The following is a 22,111-nucleotide window of genomic DNA, read 5'->3' on the forward strand; positions in this document are numbered from 1 at the left end:
GCCGATATGAGTGACAGCCGGGCTGCTGCCGATGACCATCCTTCCCAACACAAACACACACACACACACACACACACACACAAACACGCACACACACACACTCTCTCTCCTTTTACTTCTCTTCACTTGTTCAATTTTCATGTCCCTCTTTACTGGCCCCTTGACAGTTTAAGTGTTTGTCATCATCCAGGCTCAGACTTTGTGTCCTGCCGAGCTCTCCGGCTGCGTGGTCTGTCTGGCTCTCCTTCTATTTCTCATTCACCGGGTGTATCGAGGTGTTAGAGGAGCTCGACTTATCGCAGCTAATCTAAGAAACAGACGCGTAATGTTTCAATATAGTTATTCTGCCAAAGAACAGACAGACAGAATTCGGAGTTGTCTCACAGCAGCACACATGCAGACACACTCGAGGTAACGCAGCGAACATTCAAGGCTGGACATGGATAAAAATATCAGAGTCCTTTTTCTTCAAGTTTTCTTTCTAAACTTCTGAGTGGCTCTTAATGCACACGGAGGCGACAGAAGTTACTCAGCAAATGTATCTTCCAGCATTTCAAATTGTTCCCTCTCGCAGAGGAAGAATTGAACTTGTTATATTGCACTAAAAGTGAAACAAGGACTGACAGACGAGGCGCAGCTGAACATGATGAAATGCTTCTTTTCAATCTGAGATTTACCGATGAGAGCTTTATCATAAGAGTTTTTTTCTGCGTGTAAACACTGAAAACCTACTCTGTCCTGTAAGCCCAGCTCAGCCTGCAGGAGCACAAAGCAGCCAACGTGTCTGACGTGAAAAAAAAACCTTTGTTAACAAGCGTCTTGACTGCAGAGCGAGAGCAGACAGAGTCATCAAACATCTGACCGCTGGCGAGAAACACAGTGTCACAGGACGTCAAGTCAGAAGACGAGGAGCCCGAAAAGGGACTTAAATATTTAAAGAGTCACACAAGCAGAAAATGTTTCATTCTCCCAGAACTGAGCGCTTCCAGGAGCTTGACAGGAGAGTGTGAACGATCCGAGTGAAGGAGGCAGAGACGCACTTCAGCCCATTATGGACCATCAGGCTTCAGCTGGTCGCCGTGCCGAGTTAAACGTCCGGCAGATAAACGTATCAAAGTAACTTCACATGAAAACACATTTAAAATAAGCGTCTGCTCTGTCTTCATCCATAAACAGCTGCTGCCAAAGGTCGAACAGTCACAGTCGTCCAACGCTGGAGACCCGACGAACAAAAAGGCCAAAAACACGCTGCTGACGCTGCTGATGTACAGTCTGAGAGGCCTGAGGACAAAGGTTCAAAACCCCGAGAAGACATGAAAATCAATCGCCAAGACTCAAAGGACTCATTTTCATCAAAGGACGAACACTAAATCAAAATCACAATCAGGTTTCTGTTCGACGTGACGTCGGCCATGTTGGTTCTACCTCAGAGGCTCCAGCCTGTCTCAGTGTGAGGACGTGCTGGCTAAAATGCGAGCGTCATCGCGTGCGTCCACTGAGTTAAACCGTCTCGCCTCCTGGTTTCCTTACGACCTCGCCTGATGTCCTCTCTCCCTCCGTTCCTCTTGTCCCTCCTCTCTTCCCTCCCATCGATAACCAGCTCTAGTCGAACTGCTGGAGGGTTTTTCGGCGGCAGCGCCATCAGAAACAACTGTCCCTCTGTCACCTTTCACCCTTCACCTTTCCTCACACGCTGCTGTCGCCTCTTACCTCTCCGGCCTTGCTTACCTTTCTCTTTTTTGTCCTTCCCAGCAGCCCATCCATCCGCTCCCACACACACATCCATACGGAGCCACAGTATGGAATCACTTCTGGCCCTGTGGCCCGGCGCTGTTCAGACAAAACGGCCTTGGGAGCGCTGCACCTCTGTCCAACCATGACGTGTTTCAGATTGTCTTCTAAATCTCCTCTGACAGATGGATGGATGTACTACTGCGAACGTGTGAGTATGAAACGGATCCCTTAAGGAGTGCGAGGCAAAGATCAGGTCTGTGAGCGGCGAACACACGTCGACCGCCGAGGAGGACTTTTCGTTCAGAGAACTGATTTATTACAGGAGGATCTGAAGAGGCTGTTTAGCCATGAAATGAAATAATTCATAAACATTTAAAGTCACAGTTACGGGAAATATGCGTATTTACCTTCCCGCAGAGGTTTAGATAAAAGAATGAGCAAAGTTAAATATGAAGTTACTGCCAGCTGCTGTTTGCCTTAAAAAAACATCATTTTGACCTGTGGATGGAGCCACGCTAGCTGTTTCCCTCTGTTTCAAGTCTCTGTGCTAAGCTAACCAGCTGCTGTCATTTTAATTTCATTCTTTTTTATTCATCTTGAGAGTCGACTACAGCAGCTTTTTCCTAATTTTTTCATTTTGTGTCTCGTATTTTCTTCTGAATTGAAGTTGATGAAGGTTAGAGAACAACACTCTGCACTTAAAGCTTATCTGTCTCTGACAAGTTTGTTTATCTCGAACTATTCTGCATCCTCTTCATGAAGAGATTATATAACAACTGCACCTCCATTAAAAAAGACACTTTAAGTGAGTGAGCATGAAATAAATACGACAAACAGCCTGTTGAATAAGAGACATCTTATCATCATCATTATCATTATTGTTATTATTATTACGGACTTACTTTTCAGTAGAACTTTAGAAATCACAGCCTATACTGTATTGCTCTCTAAGAGCTAACACCAACACGGTCAAAGCCATGAGCAGCTTTGAGATATTTTCAGAGGTTTGCAGGTCTCTTCTATCCAGACTCGAACCTCCGACGTCAAGTGAAGCTCAGTACGAGCAGAGCGTGCGCTGCAGTGGACTCACAGGTTTTCAGCACAGACGGAGGCTCAAAGAGAAGTCGCCCGGGACGCTGCTGCGTGCTAACAAGTCATTTTGCTACGGGTTATAGTCTCATCAGGTCGGAACATTACAAACACACACACACACACACACACACACACACACACACACACACACACACACACACACACACACACACACACACACACACACACAGCAGCATGTCAGCCAGCCGCTGCTCAGATTAAAACATCTGAGGATGTGAAGCAGCCTATCGCTCCTCTATCAACCTCTCCCTCAGTGTTTTCTGTTTATATTGGTACTCGACATGACTCCCTCTCTCCTCCTCTAACCCCCCCCCCCTTTGTTTTAATTTCTCTGCCTCCAGCTCTCTCCTTTCATCTCTCCATCTCTCCATGCTTGGAAACGTCTGGAATTAGTCTTAGGAGATTTGTAAATTAAGAGGTGTTATCTTAGGAGAGGCTAACTTTGTCTGAGGCATGGATTCACCGCCTCACTGTGGGAGCTCCTTTGGATCCCAGAATATTCAATCTGAAGTCCGGGTTGGCTGCTTGGCTTTGAGGTGTGAAGTCATGAGCGTGAACCTTTTCATGTGGGAGACAAAAGCTTCAGAAAAGGCCTCCTCCATAATGGAGCATCATTTACGACCCTCTGTGCGGGGTTATGTGAGTTATCGGAGCTGTTGTTCACATCCTCAGATCAAAGGAACAAAATGAATCTGCAACACGTCCACGCTGCTCATTAACGGCTCTCCGTGAGGTTTTTTTGGGTGAGTCTTGCAGACAGCTGATGTGTGTACGTACATACATTCTGCATGTAATGAATTCACATGTGAAACAAGCTGCACTTCATCTCATCACGCCTCCTCCGAAGTTTGAAAACATGAGTTTAACATTTCTCTTCTCGCAAGAGCCGCAATTAAAACAGGTTTCGGTGATTTTAAAGGTGAAAAACAAATGTCAGGTTTGGAGACAGATTTCCACAACCACGCCTTGCTCAAGGGCACTTCAGGCACGATTTAGCAACAGTGCAGAACACTGTGCTTAATTATTTCCATACCTCACCATGTGAAATTTTCCATTTTTTCCATTTGCAGCATCATTTTTAATACTTAATACCGAATGAACACCTGATGAAGACGTTCACCTTTACAGCCTTTGGTTCGACTCGTGTGATCCTGCTCAGAGCAGGTCGACGCTGTGCTTCCTCTGGTCCTGCCCTGAAATAGCTGCGTCCCCGAGCGATGCTAGAGTGTACTCAAAGCTCAGCGTCTATAGATAAAGCCCAGATTTTATGGACCTCAACTGTGCAGCTTGAGGGGATGTCGTTGCTCAGAGCCTGCAGGCCCGCTGCATCCCGAGTACATAAAGTATCACCAAGACTGCAGATCTTCAAACGATGTGGCAAAACAGCAGCACACATGAGATAATCAGCGATCTTCTCTCTGTGAATGACTTCAGGTCCTAGTTGACTCAGCAATCCTTCATGTTTTTATTCAGGACGTGTGTTTTTTCCACTGAACCGCGTCCAGTTCGTCGGTGTGTGTGAGATCATCACACATCGCTTTGGGTCGATTTGGTTAAAGTAAGTTTTGACTGTGCACCAAAGCCTGCGTGAGAAAATAAGATCACAACAATGACGAAAATAAAACTGTGAAATTCCCTTTTGGTTTGATTCAAAAACAGTAAGTAGGACAGAGAGAGAGCACGGCGTGTAAATCAAGCAGCTGGCACACGCGGTGGGTTCGCACGCCTCAAACAAACCCACCTTGATCCAAACACAGGATACCCTCTTTATGCTTCATATCGGACATACGTTGAATCTGTCACGGATGTTTTTATTGACACATCCCATACAGCCAAAGATTTCTCATTTCCCTCATCAAGCTTGGTTTTCAGGGCTCCTCCTGCAGAATGTAGGTTAGCAGCAGCTGATGTGTCTGTAAATCCCATTTTTATGGAAGCACAAATAAACTTTTTTTTTTTTTTTTTTTCAGATAATGGAGTTTATCACGCCTGTTTTACAGCTGTGCCTGAAAAATAAACACACAAACATATAATCCAGGGTTTTCAGACTCAACACGCTCATAAGCTCCATGCAAAATGTCCGTTTTTGTTTCGGCTTTTCTTTGAGCCTCTGTTCGAGCTCCTCTGTCAGGAATCAAGCTGTTACACAAACAAACTTCCACTGACTGTATGTGTTTGTTATTTATGGAGAAAAATACACGGGATAATTACTTTAGCTTCCTTTCAGCGGTCATGTCTGACACATGAGTGAGATGAATCGCTGTAAAAATGGAATCTGCAGACCTCATTCTGGATCTATTTTCAAGGCTGCGATGGAACAGATTTCATTTGTCGCTCGCTGCACGGACGCACACTGACGCTTCGTGACGCTCATTGTGAGCTCCACAGATTAACGTGCTTCAGCGTGAACGCGACTCAAGACTCACCGAGGAAAGCGGAGGGAGACACGGTGCCATTGCTGCGAGAGACCATGACGCTGATGCCGGTCTCCACGAAGGGGACGGAGAACTCCACGACCTCCGACCTCTCTTCGTTAATGGTGAGAGAGCCGATGGCCATGTCAGCCCTGTTGGACACCACCTGGAAAACAGGACCCTGAGGTTAGAGACATTTCATGTGACTCAAAGGTAAAAGACTGGAAGGCAATCCACGTTACTGACATCCTGCATCAACCTCATCAGTCCTCTCTTTTCTGTGTGCTGTACCCTTTTATCTAATTATTGAGAAGCATCATAACGTATGTGAACTTCACACCCTCCTACAAAGCACTGCGTCAAGACTGTGAAGAGCAGAGCGAAGAGAGAGTCTTTGAAAAGAGAAATCCAGAGCAGCAGTGATGTTTGAAAAAAAGACTTAATAGGCTTTGCCAGTGAACGGTATGTAAATTCGAGTGTGTTTCACTCGTCTTTTGTCTCGCCGTGCGGCCTGAAACTGGGCCGTGTTCCTCCTCAGAGCTCTTCTGACAGCTGTAAATGAGGCTCAGGTGGTCAGAGGGTGACGAAGTGAGGGGATTCACAGCTCTGCCGTGTTTCACCTGGCAGGAAACAGAGCTTACCTGACTGCACAGGAGGGACTGAGGAGGTTAGAGAAGCTGGCGGCGAACCAAAAGTTCATTAGTCTGAGTCCTGGCCCGGCCCCAAAGCCTGTGAAGACAAAGGGCCCGGCGGTCCCTCAGCAGACGCCACTGAGGCGCCTTTCAGCACACTCTAAAGCCACAAAACTGCTCTCAAGGCCTCTCTCTCTGCTGACATCTCATGTGTCCAGGGCTCACTGATTCACTGTTGATGTACTGGCCTTCCCCGTCATCATCAGCCAATCACAGAGAAGTGGCGGCACGGCGACATCTTCATCTTTGGATTTTTCTCTTTGGGATTCTGCAGGTGCCACTTTTTTCTTCTTTGTTCAGCCACGATGGCTTTTACCGCTGCTGCTGGAGAGCCAGGGTGAAACGAGTTTGGCCACTCGAGCTAGTTCAGACCGCAACGTGGCAAAGAGAGCGACGGCAGCGTGACAATGACAGGGGGCTCACTTCTTCTTTGGTTTTAAATCTGTGAATGTTTCCAGAAACGTAAAAAAAAGAAACCCATCACTCGCTGGTCAACAGAGAACAACAGTGAGAGCTTTGAATCCCCACAGGTATCTCTGATTTGTTCAGGTATTTGTTCATGCTGTTGGAAAGAGTATCCACCAATCAGAGCTCACACAAGAGTCCACGGCGACAATAAAGATGGCTGCAGTAATGGTGGCAAGCGTGGATGACATTAACTAACATGAACATGCTGTCACAATGTCAAGTTTAATGAAAGAGATAAACCGGCGGTTCAGCGGGATCAGCGGGGGAGTTTAACACTCGCTCAGCAGGACGTTCATAATGTGAGCGTTTAGGCAGGTTTAGGTGGGAGGTCCTGAAAGCTCAGCTTTGACAGTTTGATGCTGAAAACTGTTGCGGTTTCAGGTGACGCTGCTGCAAAATGCAACCCAGAAAAATGGATCAGTTTGGATGTTCATTGGTTTGAGATCCACAACTTGACCATCAGCTTTTTCTAATTAATTCTTACTCTGCCGTGAAATGACAACCTAACATGATCACATAATGAAATTAAATATACGTTCACTGTGATGGATCACCTGTTTCAAGCAGATTTCAATCTTTGCATATCGTATCATCATTCATCATAATACTACAGCTTAACACGATCATGAATGAAAGGAACGGATGTCTGGCTGAGAGGCAGGAAGGACAGCTGAAACATCGTGAGCTCGGGCGACCTTCCCCGATGAGTGCAGGCGGAAACTTTTTAGGTTTACTTTGCAAAATCAATAGTTTGTCTTTGAACCCTCGGAGACACTTTCAAGTACAAACTTTCCACGAGAGCGCGATGAGGCGAAGGTTTTACACTTCTGATACCCGGTGATCATCCGCCTGTCGAGATCCATCAAGCCGTGATAATTATTCCATTTAATTCAACCAGGTCACTTCAACTATTTGAATACAGTCTGAAAGCAACACCTGTGACACTGTTCAGGAAGTCCTTCATCACTGCAGACAAAAAAAATATCACACCAGGATGATTCACAGCTTAGGATGAGGGAATGTTGAGGACGTAGTAAATTACTGCCTTACTGAGAGGCATTCATGTAAGGAAGAAGGACAAAGAGCCCAAGGCTGGACGACGGTCTGAGAAACAGCACAAATGATCGGCCAAGCGAAGCTTTCACTGGAGGACACGGAGCAGGTCTGAGGAGGACGGGCCGGTTAGCCTTGGTGAGACTTTACTTTGTCAGGATGAGACTGAAGATTAGTTAATAGAAAAGAACACAATGGAAGTAAACAGAATAAGCTGAGGACATCGAGGACAAAAGAGAGCGCGAGACAAAAGCAAAAGAGGGGCGTAAGAAAAATGTTTGGATTAACAATCAGCGCCACAGGTAGCAGGAAACAACAAGGAGGACAAGAGGACGTGAGAGACAGCGGCTTCCACGCAGAATGGCCGTCTCTGTTCGTCAGCTGCCGTAATTAAGCAACTTAATGAGCTTCTGATCGAAGGAGGCAGCTGGAGATGGGGGGTGGGGGGGTGGGGTGGGGGGGGCGGAGAGGGGGGGAGAGAGAGAGAGAGACCATGTGCATCATTCAGGTCTAACTCGCCCCTTTCATAAAGCCTGTTCAGGCAGGAGTGTGTCTGTGTTACTCCACCTCGATGCTCTGTAGAAAACGTACAAACACACATATGTACGCACACTCATTCACTCACACACACTCATTCACTCACACACACACACACACACACACACACGGTTTCATATGATGTGTGTGATCCTGGAAACTCGAACGCTGACGCTGGATTTACACTTCTAGCATTCAAGGACACTTCAGCGTGTGGACAGGTGGGGATCGAACCTCCAACCCTCAACCCCAACCTCAGCGGACGACCCCCTCCACCTCCTGAGCCACGGCCCCCTGCCCCCCCCCCCCCCCCGTCTAACCCCATGTTAAACCAGCTCCAGTGGTGCAGCCACCAGAGGGGGGCTGGATTCAAAGAAATAGCATGGTACGTGCCAACGCACACACACACACACACACACACACACACACACACACAGAGGAGTCTTGTACAAACAGTCTCGTCCTCTCTCTCAGTATTTCCAGCACTAATCTTTTCGACAGCCTCACTCCATATTTCCTCTCTTCTTCGATTCGGGTCCAATCCTCTCTCGCTGGGTCGAGTTTTAAAGGATTTGAGGCGGGATAAAACGAATTTCACGGGAGCCCTCGAATCAAACCCCATTTTTGTAAACACAACAGAAGAAAAAAATGGAATGAGAAAAGGGACAATACTGTACGTGAGAGCCGAGAATTAAAAACAGAGCTACGACGTCTCAGCGAGGCGCAGACAAACAGGGTCACGGTGCGTTTGTGGTCTAAATTTTAGAATAAACTCGACAGGAAATGCAGACTTCGGTCCTGGAATTGGGAGCAATGCGACCTGGACCTGGTAAGAGGCCGGATAAACGGACGGTTGGATGGACCGTGCTCGCGTGGAGCAGATCAATCAGCATGTAATTCAAATGTGCTGTCTGAGAAGAAAATTTTCCACAAATACAATGCGTGAAAAAGAAGCGCCTCACCTCTCCCACCATGCCGTTCCACTCCCCGTCAATGTTCTTCCCGTGCCTCCCGTTGGTCACCAGGTAAAGGTCATAGGTGAAACCCACGATCTTCGCCAGCCGCTTGAGGACGTCGATGCAGAAGCCTTTGCAGCAGTGCTTCATGGGCCCCGTGCCGTCCACCACCAGGCTGAGGAGACGATGTGAGAAAAGACAGAGATGAGATGGCGAACACGCTTTTGAGGTGTTTTATCAAGGACGTCTTGACACGGATCGACTGCCCGGCGGAGGGCGCGCTGCCGGGGGAGCGAGAGGAGGAACAGATGAGCTCCTCGGAGACACCGGAGAACATGCCGAGAAGACAAGGAGGCTATGAATTACCGGCTCGGGACTGTAAGTGGATCGATGCTGACAGTCTGGGCTGTTGTGTTTGGAGAGGCAGTGCTTGACAGGTCAGAGAGTTTAGGAGAAGTGCTGCATTATTAAAACTCCATTTTTAGAGTTCTGCAAAGACCTGCGAGCGCCGCGAACATTCACCCTGTGAGCCTCGTGAGCCGGTCACACACAGGAGGTCCATTCATATCACTGCCAGGCAAGTGGCTGCGTCGTCCTCCATCAGCTGTCCACGCCGAGCGGCCGTCTGAGTGTCAGGTAAAGGAGCAAAGTTTCATTTTTTAGCCACTTAAGAGCAGCACTAAACTCACCAGCTAGCTGCTAAGCTTGTCTGTCCATTCAGCGGGTTTATCTGAGTTTATCAGTGAAAACAATGAGCTGCACGGCTGAAAGTAACTGCAAAGCTGATGGGTTTGTCACTATGAGCCTCTCTCCTACAAAGACAATCACTAACATTAGTAACATCAAAGCAGCTTGTTAATTAGTGCCTTTAGTTTTTTCATTATTCATAGGATTATGTATAAAAACACATAAACACAGCTGCATGCTGTAAGTTCATGTTATCATGTTGAAGGTGACTGTTTGAGATATCAACACGTCACATGTGATGTGGTCTTCATCAAAAGTGACAAATATTCATCCTAAAAGGTGTTTAAGTGCCCCAGTAATTTATAAGCATGTTCATTTTAAGCGTTGTACGAACAAATCGCGACCTCGGCGGCGACGACAGGAGAAAAAAAAGCATCTTATCCACTGCAGCAAAGTGATGGAGACAAACAGATCACTAACCAGTGAAACAGTTTGGAAAATGTCAAAGAAACGTTATGTGAGAAAGACAAGCGCTGTGGGGGGGGAAAAAAAAAACAGGGTCAAAGCAGGTTGATTAAGAAGAGAGCAAACTTCTGTCTCAGCCAATAAAACTGGTGGAGGATGAACTCGTTATCTTCCTATTGGCCAGGTCATGCTGGCAGGAAGGAAGCTTATCTGGGATAGACCAGCAGGCTAGAACACACTCACACACACACACACACTCACACACACACACACACACACACACACACACACGCGCACACGCACACGCACACGCACACGCACACGCACACGCACACGCACACACACACACACACACACACACACACACACACACACACACACTCTCCCCTGACTTATTTTTGCCTTAAATGATCCTCAGACAAACATGAAACAGGAGAAAACTGAACTCTAAATAAGAACTACTGCAGATTCTATTTGAAGTACACGATACAGAAAACACAAGTTCTCTCTCAGTCAAACAGAGGTCAGTACTCATTGGTATCATGTTTTTTTATACACATGAAGTACAGTGACGCTCACTGTAAACTGAATCACACTTCATGAGCCCAGTTATGATTGTACGGATTGATTAAAAGATAATTAACCTTATTTTCCTCTGTGGTTTCAAGCTTCTGTTACTGTTTTAATAAAATCGTGTCCTGTTGTCAATTACACACTTTAGGTGGAGCCACACGACTTTTAATGTATCTATAGCTGCTGTGAGGAAACTTAATTTTCTCTCTGGGGTAATTAGGTTATTTTGTGATGTTTTCATCTATTGATCCCAGGAGGAAAGTCTTTCTTTAAGCCTAGCCTCTCTGCTCACAGCACCTGGAGATGCTAAAGATTTACTGTCTTGTTCACGGATGCTTGGCCAGACATTTCAATTTCACAAGGGATCAGAGCCCAGGAACTTCTGGTTTCAGGATGGTCTCTATTCTAGCACTTTTTCAACTTTTCTACTTTCTTCTAAGGTCCGTAGGCTGATGAGGATTTAGAGGAGAACCCTCCAGGAGTGTTACATGCAGAAGTGACTGCTGTGGATGAACAGTTTCAGAAAAACGCGACAGTGTCCTGCTTCTCTCTGCTCATGGTCATTATAAACCGCATGCCACTTCCTTTGGCTGGTTCCAAAAACGCTCTTTTCACGCTCACTTTCATTGCAGTATTGTTTTTGTTTTCCTCCTGTCTTTGCTTTTGTGATGCTGAGGTTTAAACCCCTCATCATCCTCTCTGAGCGAGTCAAATTAAACAACCAGAAAATGGCCTGAACACCACCGCGGTGACGAGGGAGGTGTGCAGGTGACATTTTGCTTTAATGGCTATAATGGGCACATTCGTTAAAAGTCAAGTAGGTTCAAAACAATTGTTGTAAAACGTCTATTTCACAGCACCAAAAGAGCTTTGCTGAGCAAGTCTGAGACTAAGAATGACCTTTTTCTTTGACGATGTACGTTCAGAAGGCATGTGATCGCTGCAGCAGTGAAGGAAGCCGGTGTGTTTCTGCGCTGTGTCGTGTTACCTGGTGTTCACGGGCATTCGACAGGGGACAGAGTCCCGGATGCAGGAGCTGGTGCCCGGGTCAGCCGGCTCCACGATGACAAAGGGCCTCTCTTCCAAAGTGACCACTCGGAGGTGCTGGGCGTCGTCCAGAGGCTTCAGGAAGGAGCCGTAACGGGACCAGGGATGGTAACGCAGACGCAGGTGGCCGTTCTCCCACCAGCCAACCTGGATGGGCGTAAACACACAGACAGAGATCTTCTGACTGCTGATCACCTCAATAAAGCAGAGTTTGGCAGTTTTAATACACACCTCCAGAGCAACTGAGCCACTTCATCAACAACAAAAACTAGCTTCTAAGCTAATGGTATCACCTAACATGACGGCTACATGACTGCTGCTAACACATCTGACCTGCTCACAATCCAATCAGGCCACATTTGGTCACCTGCAGGTGAAAAGATGTAACAGCAGGTAGGTTTTAAAACTCCACATGTGTTTCGAATGTATTGTGCTTTCTACTGATGGAGGAACATGAGTCTGTGTTAGACGTCCAAAATCGGCTCCTCCAGAGTGTACTTGGTGCATTACGCTGCATTTCCCATCTTGCAGGACCCTCAGGGACAAAACTGCTAATCACAGAATAACAGGGACTTGACAACTCAGGTCACAACTTTGTACAGTGTGCTATATGTACCTCAGCCCATCTAATAACTTAAGGGCATATTATCGCCCTTCTGTTAGCTGAAGCTTCTCCTCCTATGCTTCTTCTCCCGTCCTCTGCTGCTGCATGCCTTGTTAATGTTCCAAAACATGAACCGTGTGCTCTGGAGGACAGTTTCAGTTGTGAAGGAGACGTAACACAACGGCTCAGCGTATCTTTGCGTTGCTTGTGTTGTAAAATGAGCAGCTGCATGCTAAGCGGGCTGAGCATTTTGGAGTCGAGACTGAGGCTAACGACAAGACAGTTTACAGTGTCACATTGACCCACATACGTAAACAAATCTGTTCTCATCAACTGAGGGCGCCACCGCATCGACGCTCAGCCACGACGCAGCAAACGTGTCAGATATTTTGTCATGTTCAAGCCGTGCTATCATATATTTAGATGTTTGCATATTTGCATACAAGCAATCCTCCTGTGGATCTCCCTGACGGTGCCGGGCTTGGCTGCGGGGATTTGTGAAATAACATGCAAAGCCTCTTTAAACACACACACACACGCGCACACACAGCACACCCACAAACACATTTTGTTGCTTACTTACCAAAGCCTTAACCAGGTCTTAAACCTAAAGCAAACCGTTAGCATTGAGGGGACTTAATGATTCAGACGTGAGTCCCCACAATGTGACAGTGTGGACAAACACATCTTCACAAACATTTGTACACGAGGACTCTTATTGTCATCATCCGTCCCCTAACACCAAACCCTTAACCCGAGCTGAACTGGATTCTTACTCCAACCTCATTCCTGATGGGTTGCACCATTAAAGCTTTACTAATCTCAACTACGTAAGATGTTAAGAATGTGTAAACTGGTTGCTGGAAAACAAGGGGCGCAAGTCAAGTCAGCAGAAATCAACTCAACAGAAAGTTAGCACTGCACCGCTAGCTGTGTCATCCAAACGTAACAGGGTCAAGAGTTAAATTAAACTTAGTCTTTTGTAAATGAAGGTATGACTGTGTTTTTATTCATACTGACTGACGTGGAAATATGTGAATGTCAAAATAAGCAGCATTCACATTTTTCACTGGGAGGGAAGAACTTAACCAACCTTAACTGGTCAGTTGTCGAACACTATTTTCATAAAATTCAAATTTGTGGAATCATTATATTTTTCATTTTAAGTTTTATTTAAAATCTTGATGTAAATCATGATTAATCAGCATTTGATAAAGTGTCTGGTCAGATATTGACCATATTACTGCACATATTAAGTTTTTCGTAGCTTGATCAGTTGTACCTGGCAATCAGTAGTTGCAAATATCATAAATAAATATTACTACATAAGAACTAATCTCTATCTATGAACTACAGTTTGTGTGCTGCAGAGAGGTGTAAATCAGCTACGTCTGCACTCACAAACAGCTGGCAAATCCAGACCCAGCTTATTGTCCCCATATGCGAGGTCAGTCCCCATAAGTCCTGTGGAACACCATGTCCCCACAACGTCGTGAATACAAGTACTCTGTCACACAGAAGAACAGGTGCGAGCATAATACTTCAGAAACGCATGTAGACGTAGGCACAAACAAACATGTGACGACAACACAGAATAGAAACGAAAAGACACAACTAGGCGGCACAGTTCAATTAGGTGCACTGACACACACACACACACACACACACACACACACAGTCATTCATAATTATCAATTTAGGCCACTTCAACAAATTAACATAAGGGTCAGAGATACAAACTAGAGAGCCACTACAAACCTCATTCACCATCTCTTTTATGCATTTTGTCTCGATTTTTTTGGCCGTCTTTCTGCTCGTCTTTGTCTCTGCTGCATGAATAACAACCGACAGTTCATTACAGAACGACGTGATAATTCATTCTTCCTGCCTCATTTGTCCTCCAGTTCACCCCGAACATGTTTAGTAGTAACTGAAGTAAATGCTTTCTTCACACACACACACACACACACACACACACACACACACACACACACACACACACACACACACACACACACACACACAGAGCAGCTGAATCCTGGACTGAAAGCCAGCAAAACGCACTGATGGAGTATGATCTTGTATTTTGTGGCTCTCGGTCACCATGGAGCTGACAGACCTTGGGATTTTTATCAATGTGTTATGAAACTCAGCGACAGCAGCAACATTTAATCCAAAGTAAATTAATTAAAAGTGCAGATCATATTCACACGTTTTGCTGAATGCGATATTCAAAGACTGCGTAAAAAGCCTTTAAGAAAAAAAAACAAAAACGTGGTGAGCTGCAGCACAGCTCAGTCCATCTTTGACATTTCCAATGCAGTTTATAATCCGAGCTCCACTGCTCAGAGTACTCGATAGGTTGGGATGCTGCTCGCAGGAAACAGTCATTGAATATGCACTGCTTCCAAAATCAACATGTGAATCGACTCAGAGAACTTTTACATCAGCGGTCATCACTCCAAAATGTCTCTGAAGGATCAATAATCTGATCTGCAGCGTTCCTGCTATCAGTAATCCATTAATTATCCCAAACAAGTCAGTAGCTGCGTCACAGCATCCACAGCTTGGAGGAATATTTGATATTTTTCTTTGTCTGCTCTGTGACAGCTCACCTTAACGCAGCTCGTCTGTTTATTACAAACAAATCAGCGCTGCTGCTGCTGCAGAGGTAGAACTCATCACTATCTGAGCACCAAAGGACCTTTTCACACAAAGACCAAACACTCAGTGAAGAGAATATCAATCGTAAAACAAAAGAAAAAAGCCTGCTGTACACCAGGGAGAGGCTCAATCACCGTCACAATGGGCTTATTCCACAAGGCAGAAAAACACGCTCATTCATAACAAAATGTTTGCAAATATTCAAACAATGCTCTTGAAAATAAAGTTTGAGTGTAATTTTCAATCAATGTGGACAAATCTGGTTCTGTCAGAGCCACCGATCTGTACATTTTCACACAGTACAATGTTCAGAAAAACGTTAACTTTCCTTTTAATCTGAGTTTAATCTGTCGTGTCTCTTCTGTGACTTCTGGTCCCTTTAAGTTTAAGTTCATGCCACCAATTTACAAATACATCAGGCTACAGTGCTCATCATTAGGAGCTCTATGAAAACATTAGTATGATGTCTTCCACGGAAAATTTTACAAATAACCCCAGTGATGTCATAGTGATGTCATTAGGATGACATCATCTTACCTCAAATTTATAACAGAACACAAAAACCAGGTTACAAGCAGGGGGCTCGGAGTTTGACATGTTCACCAGACAGGAAGCAAGTAATGACGGAAGCAAACAAATGCATCATGGGAAGTGTAGGACGAAGGGTTTTCATAACTTGACCTATTTTAGAGATTGATGTCAGGATATTTCAGCCTCTGCTGCTTTGATTTTGACAATATTTCCCTCTTTCTGTCTCTCGTAAGTCATCCAACTTCACCAAAGAGCAGAACTCATTTGCTCTACGTGGCCCTTTAAACACATCATGATGATCTGCTGCTGTCGGGGCACGTGGGGGACAGAGGTCACCTGATCATAAAGGAAATGTGTTTTAAAACCAGACCTCAGAACAATCTTTGCCCTCAACTTCCACCATGGTGCAGTGTTTTGTTTCATCTATTTCTGTTTGTTGTTTGTTCAAAGTTAAATTCATTATGTGCTTATTGAAAGCACTCACCATTGGTGATTCTGACCGATCCACATGCTCCACCATCATATAATTGTGTATTTGGCTGATTCATTGTGTTCATTTTCTGCTGTCCTTAACCTTGTAAGCTTCAGTATCGAGTATAAAGTCTTCTTGTTTGTCTGTTTGATAAATTATGATTAGTTGAGTCTTTTGCCGTCTGGACTTTCTGTCTGCTTCTGTCCTCTTCAGCTGTGTCATTACTTACTCGGGTCAGACTTGGGCTGCCCCGGCCTTGTTCTGTTTCCCAATGATGTCGGACATCCAAAGAGGAGTCAAGGCTCTTTAAGCACCAACACAACTAATATTCAGCCTCGCCGTTTTCCAAGTTACTGCACTCAACTCCGATATTGAAATGTCAGTGGGAAAATGATTGCAGCCCAGAAATCCTTCCAACGGGAAGAATGAAAGCAGCCGGTCCTCACCTGTACTGTGGGACTGCCAGCCATTTCATGGACAGCAAAGTGTCAATAGAGATGCGTTCATCCGTGCAGCTCCTGCCAGGAGTGGATTCATTACTACTTTTAAGTGATTTCTGGCTCTATTTCCGCTCTGCGGGCCCATTCTGTGAGTGCAAAACAGCTGTAAATTGTAGTAAACAACTGAAGTGCAAAATTGGCAAAAATAGCTTATAAACTCCAGCTCGCAGCAGAAATGGAATACCTGTGAGAGGATGGCGAATAACGGCGTCATCCAAATGGGAACAAATAAAGTTTGAGTCATACTTTGATTTAATTCAATGTAGATAGACGCTGACTTCTAAAGGCTGTTCCTCACACCGCGCTCGGGTCGTGTCAAGCCTCAGTCTGGCTTCAATACTTAATAAATATGAAAACACGAGTTGAATCAGCCTGAATATGGACGTGGGGAGACACGGACAATTTAAAAGCCAGGGTCACACCCTCTGGCTGAGCTCAAGACTTATTCTGAAAAGTGGAACAATGGAAGAGATTTGGGCAAATTAGCATAAATGGTGTATTATGGGGATTAACTTTTCTCATTTAACACCAACTTCAAAATCCTGCCTGCACTGCAGCTTTAATAATATGATATAATGGGAAGATAAGGCGCTCACTATAATGTATGTGTTTAATATATGTCTGAGATAACGTCTGATTTCTGCTGATTGTGTGTGTGACCATCCATCACTGTGACCATCATCGTCTCCTCATCGTGCTGCCTCCTTACTGGCTCTACACAGTTTGATATTTTAGGTTAAAACACTGATTTTTTTGATAAAATCTACAGTTCTGCTCTCCAACAGTGCACCAAGCTGGGTGACAATTACCGAACAGAAACGTATAAAGACGAAACATCAGCATGCAAAATGCTGGAGAAACAGCCATGATTCTGTAATCGATTATCGACTCTATCAAACTCTTCCTGAAGACATATTGTGGTAACTCAGTGCTGAGGGGTTGTGAAACTCTCACTGCACCCTGAACTGAAACTGAACTGACATTCAGCTCTGCGCGTTTTAGGATTTCAGCTTCCTGTCATGTTGATTAAAAACGTGCGGCGGCTTTCTTGTCTTGCTCGCTCATTGATCCACTGTATACTTCCCTGTTGACGCTCAAAGAACAAACAAGTGGAAGAAGACTTGCCACACTGTTGCCTCATATAACACCTAACTTGATAAAACTCAGCTGTCACACATGCGATGTTCAAAAGCCTGACTGAGAGAAGGCTCAGCTGGCAGCAAAACAACAAAAACCAACACACGAAAGGACCCATAATTTACACTGCAGCACAGAAAAATGGTTTGAAATAGTTAAAATAAGTTCACTGCAGAGTGTTTCACAAGCTGCTGGGGTTAAGAAGTTAAGGCGAAGACTAACAATCATCTCATCAATCATTTTGAGACTCCTGATAAATACAGTTCCAGATTTCCATACGAGTTCACAGCCAGCACTCGTTCAGCCGCCTCAAGGTTGCCTCGCTCTGCAAATATGCTCCATGATTCAGTTCAGGAGAGGTTAATTCAGCAAATATACGCCTGGGAAACGGGGGTGTTCGGACAAACGAGGCTGGAAAGAAGCACTGGGCAGTCAGGTCAAGTGCTGCTCTGCGATGGAGACGGATCAGCGCTGTTTGTCCTTTGCTTGGCTATCATCCCTCAGACCAAAGCCCTCGCTCAACATTCACTTCCAGAGAGTCTGGATTCAGGCCTTTGTCCATCAAATCTGGAAGCCCTTGCCCAGAAATGACTGGCAAAAAAATGAAATGACATGTTGGACTCAAATTTTTGTTTAAACTGTCGTCTGTCATGATTTTCACCTGCCGCCATCCAGAGGCTTCACGAAAGCATTTTCAGGTGTTTGTCACACCAGTTTTCTGTTTCAACGCTAATGTTTTGGTCAAGTAATGTCTTTAAAACTGACTTGGCTTATTTTGTGGCCACTTGTGGGCAGCTGAAATAAGTCTTAGCAGAACAGTGAGCTGTTAAGATCATATGGCAAACATGTTAGCACGATTATGGAGCCACGTTAGCGTTCAGCGTTTGTCAGTCCATCACTCACTCTCCTGTTAGCTCCTTTTGTCTCCTTGCTAACTCATGAAGGGAGGGGCTGACACACTCCACTGTGTTAGCCAGTTAAATGCTAACTGTGTCTGCCTACAGCGAGTTTTTTGGAGCGTCTTTGCTCCAATCTGTTTCCTGCTGCGTCTGGAAAGAGCACTGATCAGAGCAGTGAGGATAAACAGTAAAATAATGAGCTGAAAGACACTAAATTGCTCCATAAAGCTGAGGGTAACTGCCGAGTCGGGTGCTAACGCTCTGTGGGTTTGTCACTGTTATTTGATGCATTGTTAATGGTAAAATATTGTTTATTGCAGCTTTGAGTGTGCATGTGTTTGTGCTCTGTTCCTTAAGAACCATATCTGTTTGTCTCCATGTCATTTCCAGAGAGGGATCATAAATTCTGTAGAATTACTGAATATTGGAATATCTTAAGGCGGCATTTCCTGTGTGAAACATGAAATTGGTACCCTGGTGATTTCCTCCTCGACTCACCTGAACATCAGATATAACAGAGCACCACAGGAGTCGTCTTTAGAGAGCAGCAGTGAAAATTGAACCCTTATCTCCCACTTTTTCTGCTTGTTGCAGCCAAATTTTACTCCTCTATCTTTTCCAAACCCGTGGAGTACAAGACAGTAACCCCTCTCCCCTGTCAGTATCTCAGCCTCCATTCAGTAAAAATTCAACACAGTAATGGGGAGATGCATCAGAAGAGGGTGGAAACGGCACTATGATTCCCACAGATGGAGCAGTACTCCACTCAGCTGCTTCTCCCGGCTCTCCTGTAAGGTTAACTACAGCCAGAAGAAACACAGGCTGAATGTGCTGATGTCAAAAAGCAAGGAGAGAAAGTGTGAGGTGCAGAAAACCTTTCAATCACATGATGAGAGGCAGCGGCTGTTTGTCAGGTTTTAAACTACGTATCGTCCGCTGCTTGAACATTTTCGCTGATCTGAATCTTCCTCTGAGGCTTGTTATCGTCCGCAAAACAAGATTGGGGTCAATTTTAGATCACAGCATGCACGACGCGTAAAACTGCAAACTCCCCTCAAACACCACCACTCAGTCGAAGGGTTTTCACATGCAAATTACCAAACGTCCGGAGGGAGGAACATTATGCATGCGTTGACAAGTTAATGTGTTTTATCATGAGTGTTGACAACTGAAAAGGGGGATTTAGAGGCCAATTCAGATCAAAGAGTCACCATGTGACACTGAGCGGGGTGGAAACTGGTGACAAAAGCCTGGCAAAATGTGATTCCACGACTGACCGAGGCGTCGAGATGCTGTGATGTTACTGCGTCCGTCTCCAGCTTCTCGTCTTCATCGCTGATTGTTTGTTTAAATACACAGCTGAAGACATGGAAATTTGTGAGCTCATGCAATAATTTACAGATTATCAGTGTGGCATCATGGAGTTTTGCTTTTTGAGTTTTGATGAAGAGGAACAGAACGTTTCACCCATGTGTGATTGTTCATTGTTAGCATTAGCATTGATCTATTCGTCATCCCAGCAGCAGTCCGACTCTTCAGCTCCAGCATCGCTTAATGTCGCACCGCGTTGACGCTGTTTTTCCGTTTCTACATCACAAACCTGTTTTTGTGCTGCTGTTATCTGTGCTAGTACATGCTCACACCCTTTATATCATGTGCAGTTTTTACTTTGTTGTATATTTTCTCAGCTGTGCAGTAGTACAAACACTGTGTTTATCATCCAGATTGGCAGCAGTTCTTTAATAATCTGTCCATAATGTACGTATACATAGTTGATTTTTTATTTTTTATCCCGCATCCTTTTTATCTTGATCCTTCTCTGACACGTTGCTGGCTGTAACAACTTCATTTTCTCAGTGTGGGATCAATAGAGTCTTATCTAATCTCTTATCTTCTGTTCATATGCAACTAATTAGAAACAACAAATAAGTTTTGAAGGAAATTTAATGCTGACGTTTTTGATTAACATAATGCCGTGTTGAGACAGGAAAGGGTCTTCTTCACGCTGCTGCCACAGTGTTTGAAGAACCCAGTCGTCTTAAATATGCTTGCATGAGGAAACAGCACAGTCAACCTCAACTGAAACTATCCCAAACGATGACTAAGCGCCCGAGCGAGCATGCAGTGGACTGTGGCATCCACATGCTTTTGACCATGTTGCACACATTGTGATTCAGCCTGCTAAGAGGTGTAGAGCACACACAAATCCTGCTCAGAGAAACCTCTGACATAGATTGAGTTTACTCATTCCTTAAATCCCACTTAATGCTCTCTAATCTGAACCCTTTGTCCATCCTTTTCTTACAAGCTGAAATAGTGTGCAGCACAGCACCTTTAGGAGGAAGTTCAGCTCAGACAGGACGGTGAAGAACTACAAACACTTTGAAATCCCAGCGCTCACACTGATGCTGCACGGTTACAGCTTTTTTTTTTCCTCTCAAAGGTTGATTTTTCCTTTTTGGTTATTATCCTTAAGATGAGGGGGCCTTGAGGCTGCATCAGCGATAAACATATTGAGTCATAAAAGGTCAGGAGCAAATGGAACACAGCGGGATAGAACAACAAGGTTTACTTGTTTTTCTCAGGTCGAAGGGAGTCTTGAGGAATTGAAGCTGCCCTCTGAGGGCAGGCCTTGGATTTGGGGCTATTACTGTGGTATTGCTACACATGGCCCCTGATGGAGAGGATATTGGACTGTGAGTTAGCGCTGGCTAACAAGGCCGACAAACCGGTATGAAAGAGTAGAGAAGAGAGGAGGGGGAGGGGAGGGGGCTGAGGGGAAATCTAATTAGATCTGGGGGGGGGGGGCAGAGACAGTGAGACAGCAGAAAGGTGGAACTGAGCACCGATGAGTTAGCATGTTTGATGGGGTGTGAAATTGCGGTTAGCCAGTCTAGCCGCTGCGCTATGATAATTAGTGCCAACTTGCACAGCTGTTTACTGACCTCCTCCCAGCCTCTCCCATTGGTGTAGGAGATGACATCAAGCAGCGGGTTGGACAGGTAGCCGTCACTGTTGAAGGAGTAGTCCCGCCCACCTATGGATATGTTGGTGAAGTACCTGCGAGAGGAGACGGGAGAGGAGAGGTGAAACAGCAGATCTGATTCTTCTACCCTACAAGATGGAGTCCATGTGAGGAGGACAGGAAGTGAGTGTGGCGGTATCTCAGTGTGGCGGTCCCACGTCACCTGTGGAAGACTGAACTGGTTTATGTACTCAAAATTCATCACAGTTGCTGCTAATCTTGCCTACTAAGCTCTGATTGGTTGACTGTTTCCCCAAATGGTGGAAACAGCCATTAATGAACCCAACACCAGCCCTGTTTGAAGTGGTGGTGTCACGCTAGCTAACTAACATCTTCCGGTTTTCAGCATTTTGTTTAAAAATCAGGCTGATTAAGGTTCGGCCAAATCTGATGTTAAACGTACAAGCTGAGTGTGAAATGTCTTACAAAAGCCACCGTAACCCCCTCTGGTTTGTCACATCACGACAACTTCACCGTCTGATAATGAGCACATTCATGCCACCAAGCCAACAAGCTCTTTTGATTTTAATGGCCTCACAG

General features: G+C 45.2%; 1 protein-coding gene across 1 annotated transcript in view; it reads right to left on the reverse strand.

Annotated features, from left to right (window-relative positions):
* grin2da (glutamate receptor, ionotropic, N-methyl D-aspartate 2D, a) overlaps positions 1 to 22,111 on the reverse strand; it is a 102,819-nt gene that overhangs the window by 35,569 nt on the left and 45,139 nt on the right. Inside the window, exons 6-9 of the mRNA XM_076754852.1 lie at positions 21,492 to 21,606; positions 11,681 to 11,886; positions 8,974 to 9,142; positions 5,274 to 5,427 (exon numbers count right to left, since the gene is read on the reverse strand). Coding sequence (XP_076610967.1) covers positions 5,274 to 5,427; positions 8,974 to 9,142; positions 11,681 to 11,886; positions 21,492 to 21,606 — 644 coding nt within the window. The remainder of the gene's footprint in view (positions 1 to 5,273; positions 5,428 to 8,973; positions 9,143 to 11,680; positions 11,887 to 21,491; positions 21,607 to 22,111) is intronic.

This window comes from Chaetodon auriga, chromosome 17 (genome assembly GCF_051107435.1).
Source record: "Chaetodon auriga isolate fChaAug3 chromosome 17, fChaAug3.hap1, whole genome shotgun sequence".
NCBI classification, from domain to species: domain Eukaryota; kingdom Metazoa; phylum Chordata; class Actinopteri; order Chaetodontiformes; family Chaetodontidae; genus Chaetodon; species Chaetodon auriga.